The following is a 24,945-nucleotide window of genomic DNA, read 5'->3' on the forward strand; positions in this document are numbered from 1 at the left end:
CACACACATTCGGACTGGCAGTCCGCATTTTCGTTATGTGGTGCACACTGTTATATCCGTAACACAATAAATATGCATTTCCGACCACCGATTCTGTACCTCAATATAATCAGTCGTAAACCCACTATATCACCAGTTTCGATTCGACCCGAAAGGTTTGACACATCTCGTACATTAAGAAAATTAATAGCGGACGGAGGCACGATCTCCGTCACAGAATCGAAGAGGACGGACGAGTTTACCTGCACAACTCTACTGTTTGCAGACGAGCAGCTTCTTTTAGCAGAACCCGAGGACGATCCGCAGACATCGGTATACATCCTACTCGCAATAGCAAAAACGTAGAACGTGCACACCTCCCTCGACGAAAATGGTGTTACGGCCTCCGACGGGAAAGACCGCCGGATAACCGTAATTTCAGTACGCGACGAGGCCCTCGGGCGAGAATCGGCATTCGAATACCTGGGGCGTGACACCGACTCTGTTCGAGAAAATTGTACGCGACACAAAATAACAATTTTGACGGGGCTAATAAACGGCACCTTCAGAGATCTCCCGTTCTCGTGACACGACCGTACAGTGGCACAGCCAAACCCACCACCTCGTTCGGCAGCAGAGAGAGAACATTCCGTGGAGATGAGGGGTGGAGGCCGACGAGTTCACGAGGAGAGCAGCTGGCTGCAGTGCACAGGAGAGGAAAAGAACTGATGGCGTCCTTAAGGACCGCAAAGTAAAAGTATTTCCCTACGCAGTAGAGAACGTCTCAGAGAGAGCACTGGCCGCATCCTTTGGAAAAGCCGCAAATATTGACCCACAGGTAAACGAGATACCAGCAGGGAGAAGGACTGAGCCCACAACAGGCCACAAGGCCTAATACTGGATAGAAAGAAGTGTGTTTTTGTTTTGCACATTGCTATTCTGGTTGCTGCAGGTTTTCTATCGACTGTCATTCTTTATTTGTAGTTGACAGTTGCTGTCCGAGTATACATACTGTCATTCTGTGGCACGGAGGGAGCAGTCGGAGCAGTGGACACCAGAAAGTAGAGCGATGAGTGGAGAAATCTGAACATTTCTCATATTCTCTGCTGTTCACATGCAACAGAAGGGTGACAGCAAGAGGGACCGCCAGGAACATTTGCGCTGTGTTCGAGGATAATACCACTGGGCACGACACGGCTATAAAATGGTTTTCTGTTTTGAAGGAGGACCGTTTTGACATTAGTGACTCTCCACATTCAGAGTCTGACAAAAATTGTTTCAAAGGATTAATCCGCAACGATCCACGTCGGTGTACTAGAAAACTGGCAAATGTGACGAACTGCGATCATTCCAGCACTGCGTGACATTTGCACGTGCGGGGAACATTCAAAAATCGGTTGTACGGGTACTGCACACACTAACCCGGTGTCACAAACGTCAGCAGGAGGGCGTACGTGCACCTACACTCGCTCGTAATCGACCGTCTCGTCAATGACACCGACTGCTCCTACCCTGTATCGTTACTGCTAACGTGAAATGGTCTCTTTATGCTAACTTGAGGAGCCCCGTAAATAGATCCGCACGCATCCACTGAAGAATGTACTGTGCTTCTGGTGGAACAGTAGCAGCCCAGTGTACTACGAATCGGCTTCCCCGAGGTGTAACCGGCACTGCCGACATTTACTGTCGGCAACCGAGATACCTCGCAGACACATTTCGAGAATGACAATCGGGAAGAGTGCGCGCGATGTGACACTGCTCCACACTGACAAAAAACATTAGCAAAATATACGGGGTACACCCAAACTCTACTGATAAATTCTCGAGTGCACCGAGAAATATCTTCGTTTTATTTCGGAGTAAGGGGTCCGATGCCTCATTACAGAGACTAATGTATATCGATTTATTCACTCTGTTACCTCACTGCCATCATTTCTGTGAAAATACCCCTTACACAGAATATGCGATAACCAAAATGTACAGCAAACACAGAGTAATGTAACCGTCCTCGGACAGATGCGAAAGCAGCGTTGCGCGGTCGCCCTCACTGCGGGAACAGACTGGCGTACGGTCGTCGGCTCGCTCTCCCGCGGCATTCGGTGAACCTGTAGACGTGGTACGTGTCGGACGACTTTCCACCGGTAAACCTCTCCGCAGTACTGCCCGTACCAGTGTCGGTGTACGACTCACAGTGGCAGAAAAAACAAACCCGAGACAGAACTGACGACTGGCGAATGTGGGCCCAAGCGTGAAGGGTACAATTATAAACGGGAACTACTGTACGTGAGCGGGACAAGTCCGGTTCCGAACGAGACGCACAGTTCACACCTTCGACATCCACGATGTCGTGCAGATATTTACAGGGCCACACAGATACGAGGATCGATACGGGTGAGAAATCGAGTGAAATGCGATCGATCTGTTATGAGGTGGTAGAGACAAAAGGTGCCTTATACCAAAGTATTCAGAAAATATCCCCGAACAGCAACAGAAATTTTCTCCTCGATCGGCAGCTGCACTTGTCGAGAGTAAGTTGCCGAGTTGCGGGCAGGCGCACACGTAACAGGACATTGTGAAGGGCACTTTACGAACTGTTCGATACCGTCCGAGATAGCTTTTCGGTATACCACATTACACAGAATGCAGTATGTAATGAAACACCTTTTTCTTCATAATTTGCGATCAGATGTTAATGCATACATTATGTAGACAATATAGTATAATTAATTGGCTTACCAGGCTGCAGAGTAAAAGTAATTAGCCAGAATCTGCTATTACCAGTAATGGATTATTTCAAAATCATCAATCTGATAAAAGTTATTGAAAAACTAATTATATAACTGTTGAAAACAACAAGTGAAGATGTCCTGGAAATGTTAGCATCAAATTCCACCTTGTGACTAACTAGCAAATTAATCACTGAAATTTGATTATTTCACATAAAGCCGAATTGACTATTCAAAATGTTTCACAACACGAGACGTAATTAATTTCACGTAGTACCCTAGGAAAGAGTGTTATAATAGATACAAGACTCAGAATGCCTGTAATTAATTTTGTAATTAAGCCTTTGATAAATTTGTGATATAAACGAATGACCTTTTTGAGATTCTGACAAAAGAAATTCCACAGACTAGAAACCTCTCCAATTTATGTTAGCACAAAAAGTTATTCAGTACTTAACAAGAAATATGTGATTTTGGGTCAAGTATTGTTAACTACATTTCATTACTTTATCTCCATCTCAAAACCTAAAAACCAATATTTGAAACTATATCTGTTATAAACAAACATTTGTTTACTTCAAAACTGTAATATAAGTTTGTAATTGTAATTTCATAAATCTATTTTGCAAACAATGTGCCCAAATGAACAAGTATTGCCAGAAAAGGGTATTAGTAGTGCAGTATGTTAAGCAATAAAAAAAATTCAGGTCGCGTCGAGGTTCTAAACAAAGATTTTCCAGAGTTAGCTTTCGACTTTTATTTAAAACGTCAGATCCTCAAATGTCGAGTTCTCAGGACTACCTGCAAACGGATTAAGCACCCCGACGTACAATTTCTGCAACGTGGTGGAAATGACTGTCATGAGAGCTCAGTAGTCAGCCCCGTAAAGTTTACTCGAATTGACAGCAACTCACTATTAAGTTAGCCAATTTGTTTATGTCGCGAAGTTTATTAGCCGACCGACCGTAAGGCGGTCACGTCGGGAGACACACACCTGCTCGGCCTGGGCGCGCTGGCGCACCGTCTCGATGTAGTGCTGCACGGCGAGGTAGACAAACTTGTACTGCGCCTCCGTCTGCACCATGCCCGAGCGCTGCGCCCGCACCATCTGGATCGTCCGCTGGATGTCGATCTCGCAGTCCAGCCCTGCGGTGTGGCAAAAAGACACGTACCTCAACTCCTTAGAAAGGAAAACATATAATGAACTGTTTTTGTAATGTAACGTGAAAAAATTCCATTTCCACACATTCGTGAAAACACATTTGAAATTATGCTAGAGTCATATAAAGAAATATCATTTGGCCCTCTGTCCCACTTGACAGCGGGGTCGGCCCCGTTACTACGGAATTTGGCGAAGTTAGTGCGAGCGGGTAGCCGGATGCCCTTCCTGCCGCCACCCCGTACACCGATCTCTTCTTTCGGTTACCTTCTACACTATAGTGTAGCTGTCCTTTTAATGTACTCTGAAAGTTTCACTGAGCTAGTTTCCTTGTAAGTGACGACGTGTGAAGGTGAGTTTCGCCCTCGAGTCTCGCCCACCGGTGTAGTTCGAAAAGAAGGGAAGTGAGAGTTGTGTCAAAGTGTAGAAGAGAAAACAGACTGGTCCTAACAGATAAATAGGCCAGGTGACACAAGAAGTGTGAGGCGACTGCGACACCATTTGCTCGTGCCTCTGTCCCACACGGGAGCAGAGTCGACACGGTTATTAATGAATTTGGCACAATTAATTTAAGGGGAGGCCAGATTCCATTCTCGTAACCACCCCATCTACCCCCAGGACGGATTATATATACCCTCAACTGACTACACGTAGTGTTATCCGTGTGACAGTGAATGAAGGTTTTCTAAATGCTTGTGAATTATGTAAGTGAGGCGGGACTTCAGTAGCAGCCCGGTAGTCGACTAGTGGGACAGAGGGAACCACCCGCACACCACACCGAAGGTGGCCGCACGTCGACTCTCGTAGTCGATCCCGAGGGACGATCGGACGGCTCCCCGTCGTGGAAGTGGTGCTGCAACACGTGTGGTTATACGGGCCGGTCGTGAAGAATAACGGGAGAGTAGCGACAAGCATAAGTATTGGAGGACAAGTGCGACAGAAAGTGGAAAAATCGGAGTGCCTGGGCACCACGTCAGAAGACAGCGGGAGAAGTTATACGGAGATAGTGAAAGGTGAAGATGTGGCAGATCGTAAGAAGCCTAGTACGAAGCAAGGACACACCGCCAAAAAGCTACGAAACATTATACCGAGCGTATTACGCTCCGGTACTCACGTACGCATCGCGTACAAAGTAGGCGACGAAGGAAATACGGGTGACCGGGATAGGTGCTCGCAGATGAAATTTCGAGTAAGCAGAATACGACTTACAGGAATGGACAGAGTAAGGTAAGAGACGGTGAAAGAAAGAACGAAAGAGGAGCTCGTGCGAGATAGCGTAGGAGACTGAGAACGTACGGGCACAGTGACAGAATGGGAGTCGGCAGGACACAGATCCAAACCCAGAGGAAGACAAGTAGACAAACACGAAATGGGATGAAAATCAGTACTGGGAGAAGCAATCGTGAGATGTAGCAGAACCTCTTAGGTTTTCTCCACACCTGCAGGATCTGAACCTCAAAGCCTGGTCATCAATTTCCTAAAGAAGTGTGACACAATTTAAAAAAATTACAAAAGTTTAAAAATGCTCTGCAAATTGCAAGATTTCCAAATGCTGTTACTCATCACACTGTACAGAAACAGTCACTAGTAGCTGAATGTGTATTGTAGAAGTGCAGAAATTGTGACGTCCTTGCATCAATTCCCACTAGCAGCAACTTTTTTTTCTCTTTTATTAATAAATTCAGTATTTACTATGAAACTGAAATGTTAACAAACACATACTGAACAACAAGTTTTTCATAAAAGTAAAACATTTTACTTTTAACTACCAATTGCGTGAGAATGTGGGTTTTCAAACACGTATTTGGTACCGTGACAATATTATGCAAAGAACAGATTGCTACTCGTCAAAAGAAAAAATGTGAAACGTCAAACAGAAACCGAAATGCTTTTTCTTGTCTGGAGATTGAACAGTATTAATTATGCACACAATTTCTTTCAATTAACAATAAATCATTTCACAAGTATGTGTCAGTTTTAAATTATTTTAATGTGATTACTGACTGAAAACAAAAATACGTTATTTGTATTAAAAGATTACGATACTATATTCGTTAATTAAACAAGGGAAAATCCAGGATGGAATGTAAAAATATTTGTGCAAGAAAGTTGCTCCTCACCATATAGCGAAAAAGCCGAGTTACACATAGGCAGAACAAAAAGATTCTCACAATTCAGTAAAGCCGCTAGATACACAAAACAGAACAGAAAATTTACGTTCCTAGCTTTCGGAACTTTGTTCCTTCGTCAGGGGGGTGAGCGGGGAAAAAAGGGGGAGAAGGGAAAGTGGATTCATTTACTCACAACTCGGGTTATGAAGCGGCGGGGGAAAGGTAAACAGGGAGGCTAGCAAAAAATGTAAAAAATGAAAAATAAAAAAAAGCTCTGTCCATTTTTTTGCTAGCCTCCCTGTTTACCTTTCCCCCGTCGCTTCATAACCTGGGTTGGGAGTAACTGAATCCACTTTCCCTTCTTCCCCTTTTTTCGTCTCTCTCCTCCCTGACTAAGGAAGTTCTAAAAGCCAGGAACGTAAATTTTCTGTTCCGTTTTGTGTATCTATCGGCTGAACTGAGCTGAGGTAAGTACTGGCCAGCCCCCCCTCATCTCTTTATATGAGATTTTCCATTAATCATTTAGATTCTCACAATTACAGCTTTTGGTCATTAAAGCCCTTGTCAACAATACACACACACACACACACACACACACACACACACACACACACACACACACAACTTACATGCTACACAATAAGAGCCAACAATTCTTTCAACACTACGCAAGTCAAGCATATTATACTTACCACAAGCTGGAAACCTTTTAATGCTCAAAACCTACTTTTTTTTTAAGTGTTTTTGAAAGTTCTGCTTTCTAGTGGTTTAGGAAATTGATGTCTAGACACTGACCTTCAAATCTCTTAAATACGAAGAAAATCAGAGGGGACCAATTTCTTAAGTCCACCTGATACATTTTTTTGAAGGGTGTACTTCTGCACAGGTAACAACACGAAGCACTGCCCCCATATTGTGGGGCAACTGCCCCACACAGGTGGACAACTATCCCCTACCGTATGCCAACAGCCCCACACACAGTACTACATATTTCTGATAATTTTGCAGACAAAAGCACATCCGTCTGTCACTACCGGCGCACGCCAATCCGCCCTCTACCGATTACGGGAGAACGTTGCGGGAAGTGCGAGAACGCCGGCAGCGTCCGCCACCGACCTTGGCGCTTGATCTGGTCGAGGATGATGTCGATGACGATGAAGGTGCCGGTGCGGCCGATGCCGGCGCTGCAGTGGACGAGGACGGGCCCCGCGCCCGCGCCGCAGCTCTCCTGCCGGGCGTTCACGTCGTGCAGAAAGTTGAGCACGCAGCCCGGGTCCGACGGCACGCCGTGGTCCGGCCACGCCTGCAACAGCGACACGCGCCCGTTACGGACGTAATTTTATCGTACACCGCACCAGTCTGCTCAAAAATCTACTCGGGGCGTGTCTAGTTACAGTCAATTCACTATTTACGGGACATACCGACGTATTCTGCAACGCGCGAAATTGTCGACTTTTGCGGTCGCCAGTTAACACTGCCGGTTTTTGTCTCGGGATCTTTGCCCAAAATTTGTCAAACGATTTCCTCAGCACAACAGGCTGGCCGGTCGAAAGTTCACCCGACACTGCCGGCGGCAGACCGGAGTCGAGCCCGGGGCCGGAGGGCGTACGTACTTGTCGTGCCGACACCCGAGAGCCTTTCCCGGTCGTTACTGCCGGTGTTCTCCCCTCGCTATCTGCGATAATTACTCGACAGGGCACAGGATCGGGGATCCGTTTACCTCGAAGCTTTACCCTCCCTCGTCAATACTATCGTTACGTTTACGAATTTCTAGTCACACCCGAAGGAGAAATGTCAGATGTGGCCTTTCTGCCTTACATCCCCGAAGTGGCCAATCAAACTGGACGTATATGCTCTAACAAAAAATGACACGCAGAGAAGGAGCTGTGCAAATTGGTTGGAGACCGATATTCGTCCGGGTATTGACGGAAAATGCGAAACTGTAAACTTTGGCAGCTCACAGATAAGTACATGATGCGGCACCGCAACTTCACCCGCAGTTAATAACGACGGTAAACGGAGGACGTGTCGATAATACAGGATGAAGTGTTTGTGAATTTCACTCGGCGTACTCAGCTGGACAGTGACTACACCTAGCAGAGAGGTGTGCGAACAATATACACAGATGTAAGCATTTGTGAGAGGAAGAATAGTCAGCCTCAAAAGTAGCCAGCAGCAATAATTGGCTAACTGCTCAATGTCGGAATAGGAGCGGTGCCACTATCTGACAATCTTTGCAGGAACGGGTGAACCGTTCCCAAACAGAGTGTCGAGAAAGAAGAGGTCGACCTAGGAGGCAACAAAATCTGAGGACTGAGCAATTGTCAGAGAGGCACTCTGAGCCCGAAAAAAACCATTAGCGACTTTTATTCCGGTTTCGTAAAAACTATAAGGTTTAGAGAGAGGAGAAGATTACAGCAGACAACAGTTTCAACTTTAAATATCAGGATAAACTGATGATGAACTCAACTTTCTCGGTGAAACGGAGCATATAAGTCTTGGAAATTATACTGTACGCATCGCAAATTCCATTTTTGAAGCAGGCTGGGACAGGTGGAGGAATCCGCCTCAGCAATGCACGTGTACTGAGAGGCTCACCACAGAATAAAATCCACCAACATCTGGGTTCTCCCTGTGGGGATCTGTCGCGCCCATTCGTTTGGGAAGCCACAGAAATCCAGAAACTTAACAATAATTTTTAATGAGAAAAAAGAAAGCCTTAACGTGAACAGATCCCGGATTCTTGTCCTGCAGTGAATCACCACTGTGTATAACAAGGGGAGTACCACAGTGACAAAGACCAAGGAAAAGCCCTCGGACATCGGGGTGACGGTACGTATAGCCTCCAGCCGTGAGCTCGACTCCAGTTCGCAACAGCAACAAATCTGTGAACCTCTGACAGGCAACCACTTAGATTGTAAAAAAAAAATCATAGTACCTGGTACATCTACATTGACTGAAGATCACGAGAAAAAAAGCCAGCCGGCAATATTCCACAATGCATTTCAAATGGCACCACGTAACACAGTTGTGATACACATTTTTCTTGCGTACCATCTAATTTTGTACTGCTAAAAGTGACTGCAAAAATACTGTTTTTTTTCCCCCTAACTTCAAATTTTTTCACAAGCTGCAATGTTGTTATAAAAAAAACAGTGACCCGAATATGTAATAAGTTTCCAACTAGAGGCTGTTTATTAATTCATCCAAAACTAGTTTAAAGGCTGTTTTATTACACAATGGTAACATGTATGCATCTACACCTATTGGACATTCTGTACATATGAAAGAAAGCTATGAAAGCCTAGAAATATTGATAAATAAAATAGGCTATTCTGCTCACGGTCAGATGGTATGTGGCGATCTAAAAGTAACACGCATGCTCCTCGGTCAGCAAGGTGGCTTTAACAAATTACCATGATTCTTGTGTGAATGGGACAGTACAGCCAGGGATGAACACTGGTGCAGAAAGAACTGGCCTGTGAGGGAGTCTAAAACGTGGCGAGAAGTACATTCTACGCAGAAACCTCGTAGATCCAAAAACCGTACTCCTACCACCTGTACATATAAAGTCAGACCCAATGAAACTGTCTGTAAAGGCTTTGCCCAAGGATGGACCACGATTTAAGTATATCTGCCAAAAGTTTCCACACCTTTCAGAAGCTAAACGAAAAGAAGGCATCTTTGTTGGACCTGACATTACAAAAATTGATGTACGATGTTAATTTTGTATCCACAATGACCTTAAATGTGAAAAGGTCATGGATATCATTGAAGCAAGTTGTTACAAAGTTCTTAGGACACGAAAAAGATGCAGAATATATTTCTATTACAGCTACTATGTTAAAGAAGTTTAAAACTTTAGGATGTTTAATGAGCCTGAAAGTTCACTTTCTGAACAGTCACCTCGATTACTTCTCTGACAATGTGGGAGGTGTTAGTGAGGAGCAAGGGGAGCGTTTTCACCAGGACATTAAACACCAACACGATGGGGGAGTACTGCTGCTCACTTCAATGAGAAATTCAGCAAGCGACTCACCGCAGAAAAAGCTACACGAGCAGCTTCGAAGAAAGAAGAGAAAGCAAATACAAACCATTTCCAGCTGACAAGTGAAACCTCTATTAACACATATCATTGTTTTAAGTAGCTTACTGTAAATAGGGGCAAACCATGCTTATGTTGTAACAAAGTGTTTCATTGATTTCTCCGTTTACCGTAAAGCATACGATTTTTATATTATATAATAAAAAGTATATTGTTTGAAATCTATGGGTGATACAAAAAAATTAAGGCTAGATTTGGATTCAGCTCATAAAAATGTGTAAAGATCAGCTGTCAAAGTAAAAAAAAAGGTTTTAAAAAAATCATTTGCCTGTGTAATTGACAATAAGTGCTGGGGGATATCACAATAACCACATTTGTTTCCTCTCGGCCAAGATATTTTGGCTGTTAAACTTGTATAATTTGTACGGAATAATATTCATATAATTAACATACTCTGAAATATTAAGTTCTTTAAAATTTGTGATTTAGAAAACTCAATAACATCAAATTCCAAGACTCACTTAAAAACACAGAATCCCCTCAGACTTAATGAGATTCCCCAGATTTTTTCAGGTATAACGTAATTTCCTGAGAATTCCACGTTTTCCATAAGAATCACCACCCTGTACGGATTACTGAAAAATGTCGTGGTGCTTTTTGTGGGCTCTGTTGTGCGTGGTTTGCACAACTTTATAATAATCCTCCACAAATTGTGCAATCAGAAGTTGGAGTCAGTTATTTGTAGAAGTAGCTTGTACACTTTTGCTCGTAATCAATTATCGTTTTGGAAATGATGGGCTTAATTTTCCATTCCTACTACGATCACACAATCGTCGTCATATGCGTAGGCAATCGGTGACGGAGAAAGGTTACGAGCAGTCGCGAGGCAGTCAGTAAAATGGAAAGAGACGTCAACTGTGAGGTTTCTGAGGCAGAAAGTTTTGAGACAGAATTGAGGAGGGGTGAGGAAGACAGTGCCGTCACCTGCTAACCTCGCAGATCGGCTCCCATCTCCTTCACAAAATGACCCAAGTCCCTCCACAAGTAGTAATTACAAAAAATAAATAAAAAATAAATAGGTGGAACTATCTAGTATAGAAAGCTAAAGAAATGAAAAGGAAAATTTAATTATAAATTTTAGAAACATGGGAAGGGGGAAAAAGCAGTAGACAATATTAAAATATTAGTTATTCCAATACCTAAGAAAATCAATATTACAGTCATAGAACGTAGGTCTGGGACACCAAAGATAGTGTTTCCATATGTTGTAATTAAGGTACTCCAGCCTCTAGTCTGTTCTAGTTTGGAAGTTATTTGGGATGTACAGCTTTAGAGAACAACAATTGGTACTTTATTAAACAGGGAACAAGAATAGATCGTGACGAGGTTGTTTTTGAGGATTGTCAATTCAAGACTAATTTGGACATTTCTCAGGTTAGATAAACAGCAAGGCAAGTAGTGATCTCTTTGTCCTTAATGTCAATTCGTGTGAATATTTAAACGCTTTACTGAACTGAGAATTTTAGCCGGATTGTGGTAGTGGGAAATTTTAACTTCACTCAACTAGTGATCATAGTTAATGACAGTTTGTGGATATTAAATAGAAATTACTTATTTACCGAAAGTGACAGGATATTATCTAACATCTTTGATACTAGCAGGAATCCTACTTAGTCATCTAATTTAAGAACTTCTTTGGATGAGATCGTATGAGTGAACCTATTTATTAATAATTCTTGTCAAAAAAACGACGTCGTTAATTTTAAACATAATACAAGTCTTGAACAATAATTTAACTTAGATTAATAAACGTTAAGGTTACGTGATCTATGCCAAGAACAAACTAGCGAGTCGCAACTAAAACAATTGGATGAAAGGTTAAAGTATTGTCGTCTGTAAACATTGGTAGTACAGCTACTAAAGGTTTTTTCCTTTCAGAGTTGGGAAAACTGTACTTGTAGTGACCCACATTTAACATTGGGTTTTAAAAGTAATCAAACTGATGCTTAACCAGGACAATATTAAATAAAAGTAAAACCCTTCAATGACAGTCAATGTGAAAAAAAATAAAATCAAACTTTCACCTATTAGACAAAAAAGCGAAAACAGAAAAAGGGCTGCTACAGTCTCCATAGTCTTTACTTTTAGTTTGCTTAATTTTTATGACACTCTTTTTTTTCCCAAAAGACTTCTACCATGAAAATGGGAAAATATCTGGCAGCACTTTGAATGAATAAGTCAAAGAATTGTGAAATTCTGAGTCATTTAATTCCTTTGAGTTAAGGAGAATGGGCCTGCTTAATCAACATGCACATTGCCCCCACCCCACACTAATGAAGAAGAAGAAGAAGAAGAAGAAGAAGAAAAAGGAGGAGGGAGAGAGAGAGAGAGAGAGAGAGAGAGAGAGAGACATGTGGCTCCAAATTAAATTTTTCACAATATTTAAAATGGGGCAGTACATTTACATTAGAGACCAGACACCCACGAGCACGTACCTGGAAGTGGTAGTGGTACACTTTACGCTCGTCGCCGACGGCCGCCACGAGCTGACTCTGCTGCAGGCGCTGACCGCTGCCCCCGCCGGACGAGCCGGAATCAGTGACGTCACCGCCCCCGCCGCCGTCCGGAGCCTGCAGGGGCGCCGGCTGGGGTTGCGGGGGCAGGCGCGACACTGCGAACTCGCGCAGTGTGTAGTCGGCCGTCGACGACTCCGACAGGTTGCGGACGCGCACGCGACCGAAGTCCTTGCTCTGCCCCTCCTCCGGCCAGTAGCGCACGCACTTGTTCTGTGGATGCGAGCAGGTGCAGTGAAATCTTGTGCAGTGAAATCTTCCGCATCTGAGTAACATAAGGAGTGTACAAAACTGGCACGAGAATAATTTGAATGTTACTTTTCCTGCCTCATTCAAAAAGTATTAGGTCAGTACATAAGTTTGTAGTGTCTTTCTGTAAGTTTAATAATCACAACAGATACACATAACAGAGACCTCACTCGTCAATAATACAGTGTGTCCATAAAGTCCCTTTACAACTTCAAAATTTCATTACAACGGCAGTTGTCAAAATATTTTAACAAAATTTCTTTTACTGTAATCACTGTTTACTAAAGTTTTTATAGAAAATAAAGTTATTATACATACTGTGTCGATGGAAGGAACTGAACCTCTATAAAATGGGAACTCCTCAAGAAAAGGCACAATGTGTGTCCCAGTTTAGAGACACAAAATATGTTCAGACTCGATGAAATTCAGAAGGAAGTACGGAAGAGATCTACCATCGTCCCCTTAAATCTGTGCACGGCACAAAAATTTTACGAAGACTAGGACAGTTTCAGATAAAGGAAGGAGCGGTTGACCGAGAACATCAGAGTAATACACTGATCGCATTTTAAATGTCTCCACTCATTCAGCTACGAAGTCCGTTCGCAGTGCTGCCAGACAGTTGCAACTACCACATTCGACTGTGCATAAGGTCCTCCATGAGAACTTATGGCTGTACGCTTACAAAGTGCAACTGTTACAGACACTCGAGCCAAATCACGAGCCAAAACGGACAGAGTTTGCACTCGACACGCCGGGACACACATCGGAGGGCGAAGCGTTCCTCGAGAGAGTTTGTTTCGGTGACGAGGCAACTTTTCACGTTTCTGGGACACTGAACAGACACAGTGTGAGAATCTGGGGATCTGGACACCCCCGTGTGACTAATGAGCTTCACCGAGATAGTCCAAAAGTGAACGTGTGGTGTGGAATCGTGTGCAACCGAATAATTGGTCCATTTCTCTCCAACGAGTCAACAATTACTGCATACGTTTATCTCTATCTTCTGGCTGCATATGTAGCACCACAACTGACCGACTCTCAACCGACTACCATTTTCCAGCAGGACGGTGCACCACCACGTCAGGGACTGCATGTCCGTCGGTTCCTCGACGAAACATTTCCGGGCACACAGATCAGGAGAGACGGGCCAATTCCCCGGCCACCGCGTTCGCCAGATATCACTTCCTCGGACTTTTTTATGGGGGCACGTAAAAGATATTGTGTATCAAACACAGATACTGGAGACTGCCAATTCGAAGCAAAGGATTCCTAATGCCATTGCGACGACCAATGACGACACTACGCTACAACGAAAATGGCAAGAAATCTAGTACCGCCTCGGTATGTCCTCTGTGCAACTAAACGCACCCATATGCAGCTCTATTACAACACTATCAAAAAAACTTTTATAAACACTGATCACAATAAAAGAAATGTTGTTAAAATATTTCAACAACTGCCATTGTAATAAAAGTTTGAAGATGTAAAAGGCTTTACGGACACCTGTTATATTTTCCTTCACTACTTACAACAGTCGGCCGACACTTCGAATTCCAAACCTAAAAACCGTGTGTGTTCGAGGTGAAGAATTCGTCGAGCCACGTTCGGAGCACGTTTTCCTTCAGGAAGGACGATCTTTGAAGCTCGTCTCCCAGACAACGGTAAAGATGGAAGTCTGAGGATTCGAGGTGAGACTAACAAGGCGAGTGCGAAATTACTTACTGACCCAACACCCGCGTGGCATTTTTTTTGTCACCCCGGCAGAATGTGAGTAGGCGTTGCCGTGGAGTAGCATCTCGTAACGCAGTCTTCTCGGTCGTCATTCTCAGATTGCGTCTGCAAGACGTCTCGGTTGTTGACAGTAAAAGTAAGCAGTGATAGTTATACCTCAGGGAAGCAATTCGTAGTAAACCACACTGCTGCTGTTCCACCAGATGTACAACACTATTGCCTGTGGATGTGCACAGGGCTCTGTACGTGGAGTTGCCGTTTTCTTTGGGCCTCAGCCGTATGTTAGCACAAGGAAATCATTTCTCATCACCGTAAACGATACAGGACAGGAATCACTAGCTAATTTTTGTGATTTTAGCTTAAGAACACGTGGTACCCACACGCTCCTCAATTTTCGAATCTTTGCCACTGCATGAAAACGTTCCACCGTAGTGCAACAATCACAGTTCGTCACATTTCTCTGTTCTCGAGTACACTGACGTGGATCACTCTGGATTAATGCGTTTAAACGATACTCGTAAAATCCCGAAGGTCTTCCTCGGTGCAGAGAGTCACTAATGTCAAAGTAGTCCTCTTTAAAACCGGAAAATCATTCTCTTGCCGTGCTCTGTTTGATGGCACCGTCCCCGCACACGGTGCGTACGTTTCTGGCTGCCTCCGCTGCTTTTACCCCTCCACTGAACTCGAACAAAACAATATGTCAAAAACGGTTCAATTTTTGGACTCGACACTCCATTTTCTAGAATCCACAGCTGCACTGAGTATCTGCAAATGACAGTGACAATATGTAAACTCAAGCAGCACCCGTGAACCACAAGTAAGAAAACAACAATCGACAAGCAAATCCGTAGCAACTGGAATGCCGACATGCAAAACAAAAACACTACGAACTTACACAACGATCTAATAATACTATTATGTCGACACATAATAAATGAAATGAACGGTCTAATGTCTACACACTATGGATTGAGGATAACAACAGGAAGAAGAAATTAATGAGGTGTGCCACAAATGAGATAGTGAAAAACGTAACATCAAAATTGGGGATTACAAAAAAGACGAAGTTGTTCTCGTACTTCGGAATAAAAATAACACTGTGTACGAAGCAAGGAGTACTTAAAAAGCAGGACATCACAGGCAAAGGTTGTGTTCCTCGACAAAAGAAACTGGTATCAAACATCAGCCTTAACCCGAGAAAGAAATTTCTGAGATTGTGCGTGTTGAGCAGAGCACTGTGAGGAAGTGAAAGACGGATTGTGGGAAAACCAGAAAAGAAAAGAATTTAAGTGTGTCAGGTGTAACGCTATAGAAGGATTTTCGAAATTAAAGAGACGAGAGGTTCTCCGCTGACCTGAGGAGGAGAGGAACGTGTGGAAGGAAACGAGAAGGAGAAGGGGCAGGACGATAGGACACGTGTCGGGGTGCCTGGGATGACTTCCACGGTACTCCTGAGAGCTTTAGAGAGTAATAACTGTAGGGGAAGAGAGAGATTGGAATACACGCAGCAGGCAAATTGAGGATGTGGATTGCAGGTGCTACTCAGTTGAGGAATTTGTGGCGGGCCGCATCAAACCAGTCACACGACTGATAAAACAAACGCACGCACACAGAGAGAGGGAAGAGGGAAAGGGAGAGAGGAATTGAGGAGGATGGACAGGACACACACAATTTATTATTTAAATAGGCAATATTTTGTTCAGGCCAGTTCTCTGGGCCCGAGTCACCACGCCGAGTGGCCGAGCGGTGCGCACCTTGCCGCGCTCCACCTCTTTGGTCGTCATGACGATGACGCGCGTGTTCTCCTGCCAGACCATCTCCCAGAAGTCGCCGGTCGTGGCCGGCAGGCAGCCCTGCGTCGCGATGTAGCACCGCCCGCACCCCGAGTCGCCCGCCTCGTCGTCCGGCTGCAACAGGTTCGTCGAGTGGGCTGCAGCGACTGGAACTCGACGAGTGAATGATGTTTGCACATTTTTTTGACCAGACGGACGTACCGTACAGTCACGACAGGAAAGAGAGGTCCTTTAAGAATTTCGGGAAGCAATTATAAATGCTGACAGTAGCTCGTTTATTCTGAAATAGCAGAAAGTGCGTAACAATGTGGCTACCACACCCGCACGGACCGTCCGCGTCCGGCGCCCTCCCTCACACAAACTTCGCTTCACGCCTTCAGCCCATTTTCCCCTCCTCAAATCGTCAGTACTGCCGAAACTCACAGACACTAGAATAGCGCTCCAGTTTTGTACTTAATGGGGAAATCCTGCCCGTATCTCAGGTGTAGGTGACCAATTCGTCTGACGGAATTGCATTTTCCTGGAGATGTACGAGTTTCGACTTTACCTTCAATAAGGATAGAAGGATGAATTACAATTTGTGCTGTGGCGAGGACTCGAACCCAGACAGGCCGTGGCATTTCACCGCAGTTTCAAAATAAAAGAATTTGAAAAGCAAAAAGAATTTTGGTGAATTGTGTCAGGACAAGTGCTAGTGGATCAAAATCAGAAGCAGCACTCTTAATGGCAGTTTGGACAATATTGTATCCCAGTTCGAAAGCGGATTTGAGTGTACGCGTAATGTTAAGCATTTCTTAAAAATTATTTTCCCACAATGTCTAAATTCTGCTTCTGATTAAGAGATTCACAATGCAGTAGTAATTCTTTAAAATTAGTATGAGGAGGATTTACCCAATGAAGTCCCAGAACAGGTTAAAAAACCCTCATTAACGTCTGTAGTCGACTTAGCAAAATTATTAGTAATAGAGAATTCAATATTATCTTCTAGCATTGCAAGTTTATGCACAGTATTTTACCTGTCTAACTATTCCTGCTACTGTTTCTTCTAAGCAAGGCTCATTTTCAAAGCTGAAACCTAATAAACAACTACCTGCAGAATTCTGTGACACACACAGACTTTGTGAACTCGGCCTCCTCAGTATCGAAAGTGAAAGGGCTAGATCGGCTGATGTCACTGAAATAGTCAACAGATTTGCATCGAAGAAAGCACACTGCACTGTTAGTTTCACTGGAGATCAAAGTGAGTGCATTGAGTTTTTATAAGTACATCAAGCAACAGATGCCTAAGCTTATCGATACTGAGCCTCAATCACTCTAAGTATTTAATTTTAGTAACATACACCAGTACCAATAATTTTGTTCAATACCCTCAAAATAGTGATGAATAATCCCTTTGCTTATGTTACATGGGATTATACAACATATTGCATTAAATTTCTATTTCACCTACAGTAATTAAAATGATTTTAGTTACTGCCACGTTATATATTTTATTCTAAGGAGCCTGGATTTTGTATTTTGTATTTTGTATTTTTGCAGGTGGATCCATATCACATTGGTACGCCTGTGGATTCAGTGCAATGCTGAAACAAACAGATTTACATATGAAAAGAAGTGGTGAACAAAAGTGTGTAGTCAAGTGTGGTAGCGACGAGAGAATAGCATAAGACAGAAGGGAAAGGTAGGGGAGGCAAAGAAGCGGGGAAGGAGTGTGACAGAGAAAAGTGAAATGAAAGAAATAATGAGGCAAGGAGAGAACAGAGATAAACAAGAGAAAGACTTACACAGCATGAGGGTGACGAGAGGAAGTGTGTGTGTGTGTGTGTGTGTGTGTGTGTGTGTGTGTGTGTGTGTGTGTGTGTGTGTGTGTGTGTGTGTGTGTGAGAGAGAGAGAGAGAGAGAGAGAGAGAGAGAGAGAGAGAGAGAGAGAGAGAGAGAGAGAGAGAGAAGAATGAATGAATAATGCATAATGAGGAGGATAAAGGGTACATCAAAAGAAACATTTTGGGAAAAAGATGCAAATACAGAGAATTGAAAATTAAGAAAGATTGGCGCAGCAACCAACAGCAGGAAGCGTGTCTTCAACTCATATTCCTTCCACAAAATCCTGATGGGAAGCACGACAGCAGGCAGCTGCCATCTTACCCGAATGTAGTTGGCGTTTATGTACTCAGATCCGGGGACACTCGGATCGACGTCTCTCAGCTTCACCCGCGTGTGATCAACTGCCGGGAGGAGAAAAACACTCATTACACAACTTTATTTACACTACCTGACTCCTCCACCAGTCCTTTGTGACTATTCCTTATATATGGAACAAGTATTAATGTAATGTAAAGTAAAGTAAATGAACAAGTACTAATGTCATGTAGAGTAAAGTAAATAAGGTGTTACCACAAAAACTGAAATACATTTACCATTTTGTCTGTTCTGTGGTAACATGAACCCATGACTGTGTTACAACAGTTGTGGAATACATTGTATCATTTCAGTTTATGCTTTGTTGCTTTATCACATGGAAGATATTATAATAAACTTGTTAAGGCTAGAATGAGACTCATAACACAAGATCCTAGAACATTTTGCCTCTTACTAATGTATGCAGGGTGGTCTATTGATTGTGACCGGGCCAAATATCTCACGAAATAAGCGTCAAACGAAAAAATTACAAAGAACGATACTCGTCTACCTTGAAAGAGGAAAAGCATATGGTTGCTATGGTTGGCCCACTAGATGGAGCTGCCATACATCAAACGGATATCAACTGCTTTTTTTTAAAATAGTAACAACAATTTTTTTTATTACATATTCGTGTAGTACGTAAATAAATATGAATGTTTTAGTTGGACCACTTTTTACGTTTTGTGACAGATGGCGCTCTAATAGTCACAGACGTATTAGTACGTGGTATCACGTAACATTCCGCCAGTGAGGACAGTATTTGCTTCGTGGTACATTACCCGTCTTACAATGCACCATTTACCAATTGTGGAAAAGGTCGATATCGTGTTGATGTATGGCTATTGTTATCAAAATGCCAAACGGACATGTGCTATGTATGCTGCTCGGTATCCTGGACGACATCAGCCAAGTGTCCGGACCATTTGCCGGATAGTTATGTTTTTTAAGGCAACAGGAAGTGTCTAGCCATGTGTGAAACATCAATCATGACCTGCAACAAACGATGGTGGCCAAGCAGGTGTTTTAGCTGCTGACGCGGCTAATCCGCACATCAGTAGCAAACAAACGGCGCGAGAATCGAGAATCTTAAAAACGTCGGTGTTGGGAATGCGACATCAACATGGATTGCACCCGTACCGTATGTCTATGCACCAGGAATTGCATAGCGACGACATTCAACGTCGTGTACAGGTCTGCCACTGGGCACAAGAGAAATTATGGGACGATGACAGATATTTTGCACGCGTTCTATTTAGCGACGAAGGGTCATTCACCGACAGCGGTAACGTAAACCGGCGTAATATGCACTGCTGGGCAACGGAAAATCCACGACGGCTGTATGTACTTCCAACACGATGGATGTCCGGCACATACATCGCGTGCGGTTGAAGCGGTATTGAATAGCATATTTCGTGACAGGGGGATTGGTCGTCGAGGCACCGTACCGTGGCCCACACGTTCACCGGATCTGACGTCCCCGGATTTCATTCTGTGGGAAAATTTGGGAGATATTTGCTACCGTGATCCACCGACAACGCGTGACAACATGCGTCAGCGCATTGTCAATCCATGTGTGGGCATTACGGAAGGCGAACTACTCGCCGTTGAGAGGAATGTCGTTACACATACTGCCAAATGCATTGAGGTTGACGGAGATCATTTTGAGCATTTATTGCATTAATGTGGTATTTACAGGTAATCACGCTGCAACAGCACGTGTTCTCAGAAATTGTAAGTTCACAAAGGTACATGTATCACATTGGAACAACGGAAATAAAATGTTCAAATGTACCTACGTTCTGTGTTTTAATTTAAAACACCTACCCGTTACCAACTGCTCGTTTAAAATTGTGAGCCATATGTTCGTGACTATTACAGTGCCGTCTATCATGAAGCGTAAGAAGTGGTCGAACTACTTTACGCACTACACGAATACGTAATAAAAAATGGGGTTTCCTATTTTAAAAAACGCAGCTGTTATCCATTTGACCCATGGCAGTGCCATCTAGTGGGCCAACCGTAGCGCCATCTGGTTTCCCCCTTGAAGCTAGACGAGTTTTGTTCTTTTTTAGTTTTTTCGTTTGGCGCTTATTTCGTGAGATATTTGGCCCGGTCACAATCAATGGACCACCCTCTATATTTACTTAGTCGTAGATGTTGGTCACTGTAACATAGCTAAAGTAAATGATGTACTAACACACTTGTAATACTAATTTGTTATGTCTTCATATATATGAGGTGTGATCAAAAAGTAAAGGGCATTTTTATTTTTCCTAGAGAATCTTTATTTCTGCATCATCAACTTTTTCCCCTTTCAAGTAGTCACACTCAGATATAACATGTGTCAGCACTTTTTCTAATTTTGGAAGGGCTTCTGGAAGTCACTTTTCATTATGGTGTTCAGTTCCTTCAGGGATCTGGTTTTGTTTCCCTCCCCACGAACAGTGGTGGGAAAATGACATCCATTCAGGGTTCCGTTCAGCCTCGGACATATAAAGAATTTGGAGGGGGCCATGTCTGGCCAATATGGTGGCTGACGCAATATAACGGCTTTGTGTTCTATCGGGAAAAAAAAAAAATCATGAAGAAGTATTGAGGTAGAGTGGAAGCATTACTGTAATATAATTACCACAAGTGGTTTTGCCACAGTTCTGGTGGTTTTCTTCGGTTAGTTTCACACAAGTGGCACACAACTTGTACGTACGAGGGCTATCCACAAAGTACATTACGTTTTGGAATAAATGAAGTATTGGAATTTTTTTATTATGATGTGCAGATGAAAGCCACACTTAAATACTACTTTTCTACATAGTTTCCATTTAAATTAAGGCACTTATCGTGGCTATGGACGAGCTCGGAAATTCCTTCGTCGTAAAATTCGGCCGCCTGCGCCTCCGACCACGTGGTCACCTCTTCTCGAAGCTGTGCGTCGTCATCAAAAGGCTGCACAGCCAACCACTTGTCCGTTGCTGGGAATAAGTGGGAGCCGCTGGGTGCAAGGTGGGGACTGTACGGCGGACGAGGAAACAACTCCCACTTGAAAGATTCGAGGACTCAGCGAGCGGCGTTTGCTGTGTGGGCCCGGGCGTTGCTGTGAATCGGCAAGATCTCTGAGCCCAGCTTTCCCCTGCGCTCGTTTTGTATTGCTCTTCTGAGGTTGTGCAGAGTTTGGCGATGCCTTTGACAGTTTATAGTAGTGCCTCTCTCCAGAAAATCCACAAAAATCGCACCTTTTCTGTCATAAAAAACAGTCGCCGTCACCTTTCTTGCCGACATTGTCTGCACGCATTTCTTGGGTTTTGGGGGCGAATTTGTGTGCCCCCACTGCATTGACTGCAATTTTGTCTCGCAGTTTACATGCTTAACCCACGTTTCGTCACCAGTAACGATGCGATCGAGTAATGAGACGCCATCTTTCTTGAGTCGCCATCTTTCTCGTAAGCGTCCAAAAACGTTAACGCTGGAGCCATTCGCTGATTTTTGTGAATCTGTGTCAAGATTTTTGGTACCCATCTTGCACAAAACTTATGGCAACCGAGCTTTTCGGTAATGATTTCGTGCAACAAACTTCGTGAAGTTTGTGGAAAAGTCACAGAGAGTTCCGTTATTGTGGAATTACGGTTTCCACGGTCCGCGGCACCGACTTTTCCGACAAGTTCGGCGGCAACTGTGCCCGGCCTTCCACTTGGCTCCTCGTGGTGAACGTCAGTTCGGCCATTTTTAAATTTTATTATGTTGTCCACATACACGTCACAAAGCTGCCGATAGATCTCTATCGGTGAACAGTTTTTTGCAGTCAGAAACCTTATTACAGGACGCACTTCACACTTCGCGGCATTTTCAATTAAGGCTGACATTTCAAACTGTCACAGTAACTGAAGGGAGTACAGGACGAACCCCTGACTAGCACGGCAGGATGCAGACCAAGCGGCGGAATGCCACGACACCGAGGTGGTCGCGCTAGCTCCGCCCCTGACGGACACAGACCAAAACGTTATGTACTTTGTGGATAGCCCTCGTAGCATTCGTTATTGATCGTATGACCGTAAGGTAGGAACGTGTGATGCACTGTCCCATTTTAAAAGGAGAAAACAGCCAGAACCACCTTCACACATGATCGAACTTGTCAAATTTTTTTCAGTCTCGGCTCTTCAGGCAGTTCACACTGGGGCGACAGGGCACCAGTTTCGACATCGAACCAATACACACTCGTTTCGTCACCTGTCATAGCGCCTTCAGAAGTTCTGGACCGTCGTAAGACTGCATTCCGCAATTCCTGAGTGAGGTCTTCGATTCATTCAAAGATTTTGAAACAAACTTTGCCCGTGCCCAAATCAGGCGGGAAAAAAAAAAAAAAAAAAAAAAAAAAAAAAAAAAAAAAAAAAAAACTGCTCGGCACGACTCAGAGTATACACTAACGCCTCGGACGGTGATTTTCCGGGACCATTATTTTGTAGTTGTTCCACACTGTCGCCTATAACTGGCGCGCTAGGCCGTCCGGGGAGGTTCCTGTCTTTGACGTCTTCTCGATCCTCTCTCAAATGTTTGTGCCAGACGGAAACTCTTGCCACACTCATACGAGATTCGCCGAAAGCCACAGTCGACAGTCTGAACGCAGTGCTTCACTTTATTCCATTTTTCACACAGAACTTTAAGCAAATCTTTCGATCCGTATTTTTACAAAGACAAGGTTTGCCGGGTATTCAAAAAGACGTGTAACCTTTTCAATTGCCGACAGTAATGTGAATATTTCAAACAGCTCAAAATGCAAACATACATGAGGTACAGGTGTACCAACAAGATGATAAAAATTTTGAAAACCGGATAGGTAAGTCCCACGAAATTAGAAAATTGCTATTACTTTTAGATCACACACCGTACAGCGGCAGCTGCACACGAACACTTCAGTTCATTACAGGCTCGTACAGTAATTCAATGCGTGCCTGTCGAACTTGTAATACGGCGCAGGTTCTGCCAGTTCATCCGTAAAATCAGGTTTTGAAATTGGAATAGCTTATAACATGCAACAGAAATTTGTTAAAAATGTACAGTCGAATAAAATAAATGGAAAGCCAAACACAAATGTAGTCTTACTATTAATTTATGTCTAAGAATGCGAGAGCTTTTTACCGAACATCGAAGTCGAGTATTAACATTATTTTGTTCTAAATGGCACGTGAAATGCTGACCCTCGGTGACACATTTGGTGTTGATTTCGCGAATGAAGTGAACACGTTGTTGCGAAAGTGAGGAAGACTGTGCCCCCAGAGAGGGGGGCGTGCTACTCACAGGGCAGGATGTTCTTGTAGCGGTTCTTGTTGCGGTTCTCGGGCTTCTGGCCCTCCTTGCGGGAGAAGAGGTGCTTGCACTCCTGCTGCTGCAGCGACTCGAACTCCTCCCAGAAGCCGGCCTTGCCCGTCGACTGGCCGTTCTCCTTCTGCAACACACGCCGCAGCCTCGCCTCACTCTCTGCGCCGCGTCAGCCTCTGAGCGGACCTCCGCGCACTGGTGGCCGTTACAGTGGCTTTCTTCCGGTGCCAACTTACACCGGCTCTCAAGAGCACTCAAAATAACTGGGTCACGAAAAAACTGATTCCTATTACTCTGTGCGACAAACATACAAATCAAGAAAGGTTCACTCCCTCAGTTTCGAGATGCACAGCATCAAAATATTAAATTAAGTAAGCAAATTAAAGAAAACTCCATCTCCCCAGTCCGCCGCTTTCCACTAACAGTGTCACGCTTTCGATTCTAATATTCTGAAACTCCGAATCATCTTTTAGTTGAGCATCATTCCACTACGCGGGTATTAAGAATAGTCAGTGCTGAAGTGTCAAACAGAGGTTTAAGAACTGTATTTTTCGTGTCAATTTGTTTGTTTTTGAGGCCTACAAGTAGACAGTGACATGTTATGCAGACACTGGCAACACATTAGCTGCTTTTAATTTTTATTGGAAACTATGAACAAACTGTGACACTTTCGTTTCGTCCTTATACAATGTCACATCCTCCTGTTTTTCATCTATCGAAGCAAATGGAGCAGTGGAATTCAGTGGTACTGGAGTGTGTGAAATACTTGAAGACTAGAGACGGCGCCGCTCTGTAACACGAGCGACGTCCAGTGACGAGGGCGAGCAGCTGACGTACGGACCGCACGGGGCACGTGGGCGCGTACTGTCCGACAGGTGACGCGCTGGCGGTGGCGGCTACGTCGGCGTCTCGACAGTCTCGTCCGGTTCTTATGCCGAGTGTTTGTTGCTCGTGTCTGTTGGCACTCTTATTGACGGTGCAAAATGTAAAAAATCTTGCTCATAAACATTCCTTGGAGTGTATTTTACTAAAGGGCGCCACATGTCGCCATGCCCCCCCCCCCCTTTCACCTTCTGTCAACTTCTTGA

General features: G+C 43.9%; 1 protein-coding gene across 4 annotated transcripts in view; it reads right to left on the reverse strand.

The window, feature by feature from the left end:
• Positions 1-24,945, reverse strand: part of LOC126295476 (tyrosine-protein phosphatase non-receptor type 11-like) — a 308,013-nt gene that overhangs the window by 17,729 nt on the left and 265,339 nt on the right. For all 4 annotated transcript variants that reach the window (XM_049988023.1, XM_049988022.1, XM_049988024.1 and 1 more), the window contains 6 exons: positions 23,837-23,984; positions 18,512-18,591; positions 16,328-16,480; positions 12,516-12,806; positions 7,092-7,278; positions 3,700-3,851 (listed from right to left, as the gene is read on the reverse strand). In XM_049988023.1, coding sequence (XP_049843980.1) covers positions 3,700-3,851; positions 7,092-7,278; positions 12,516-12,806; positions 16,328-16,480; positions 18,512-18,591; positions 23,837-23,984 — 1,011 coding nt within the window. The remainder of the gene's footprint in view (positions 1-3,699; positions 3,852-7,091; positions 7,279-12,515; positions 12,807-16,327; positions 16,481-18,511; positions 18,592-23,836; positions 23,985-24,945) is intronic.

This window comes from Schistocerca gregaria, chromosome 11 (assembly GCF_023897955.1).
Source record: "Schistocerca gregaria isolate iqSchGreg1 chromosome 11, iqSchGreg1.2, whole genome shotgun sequence".
Classification (NCBI taxonomy): domain Eukaryota; kingdom Metazoa; phylum Arthropoda; class Insecta; order Orthoptera; family Acrididae; genus Schistocerca; species Schistocerca gregaria.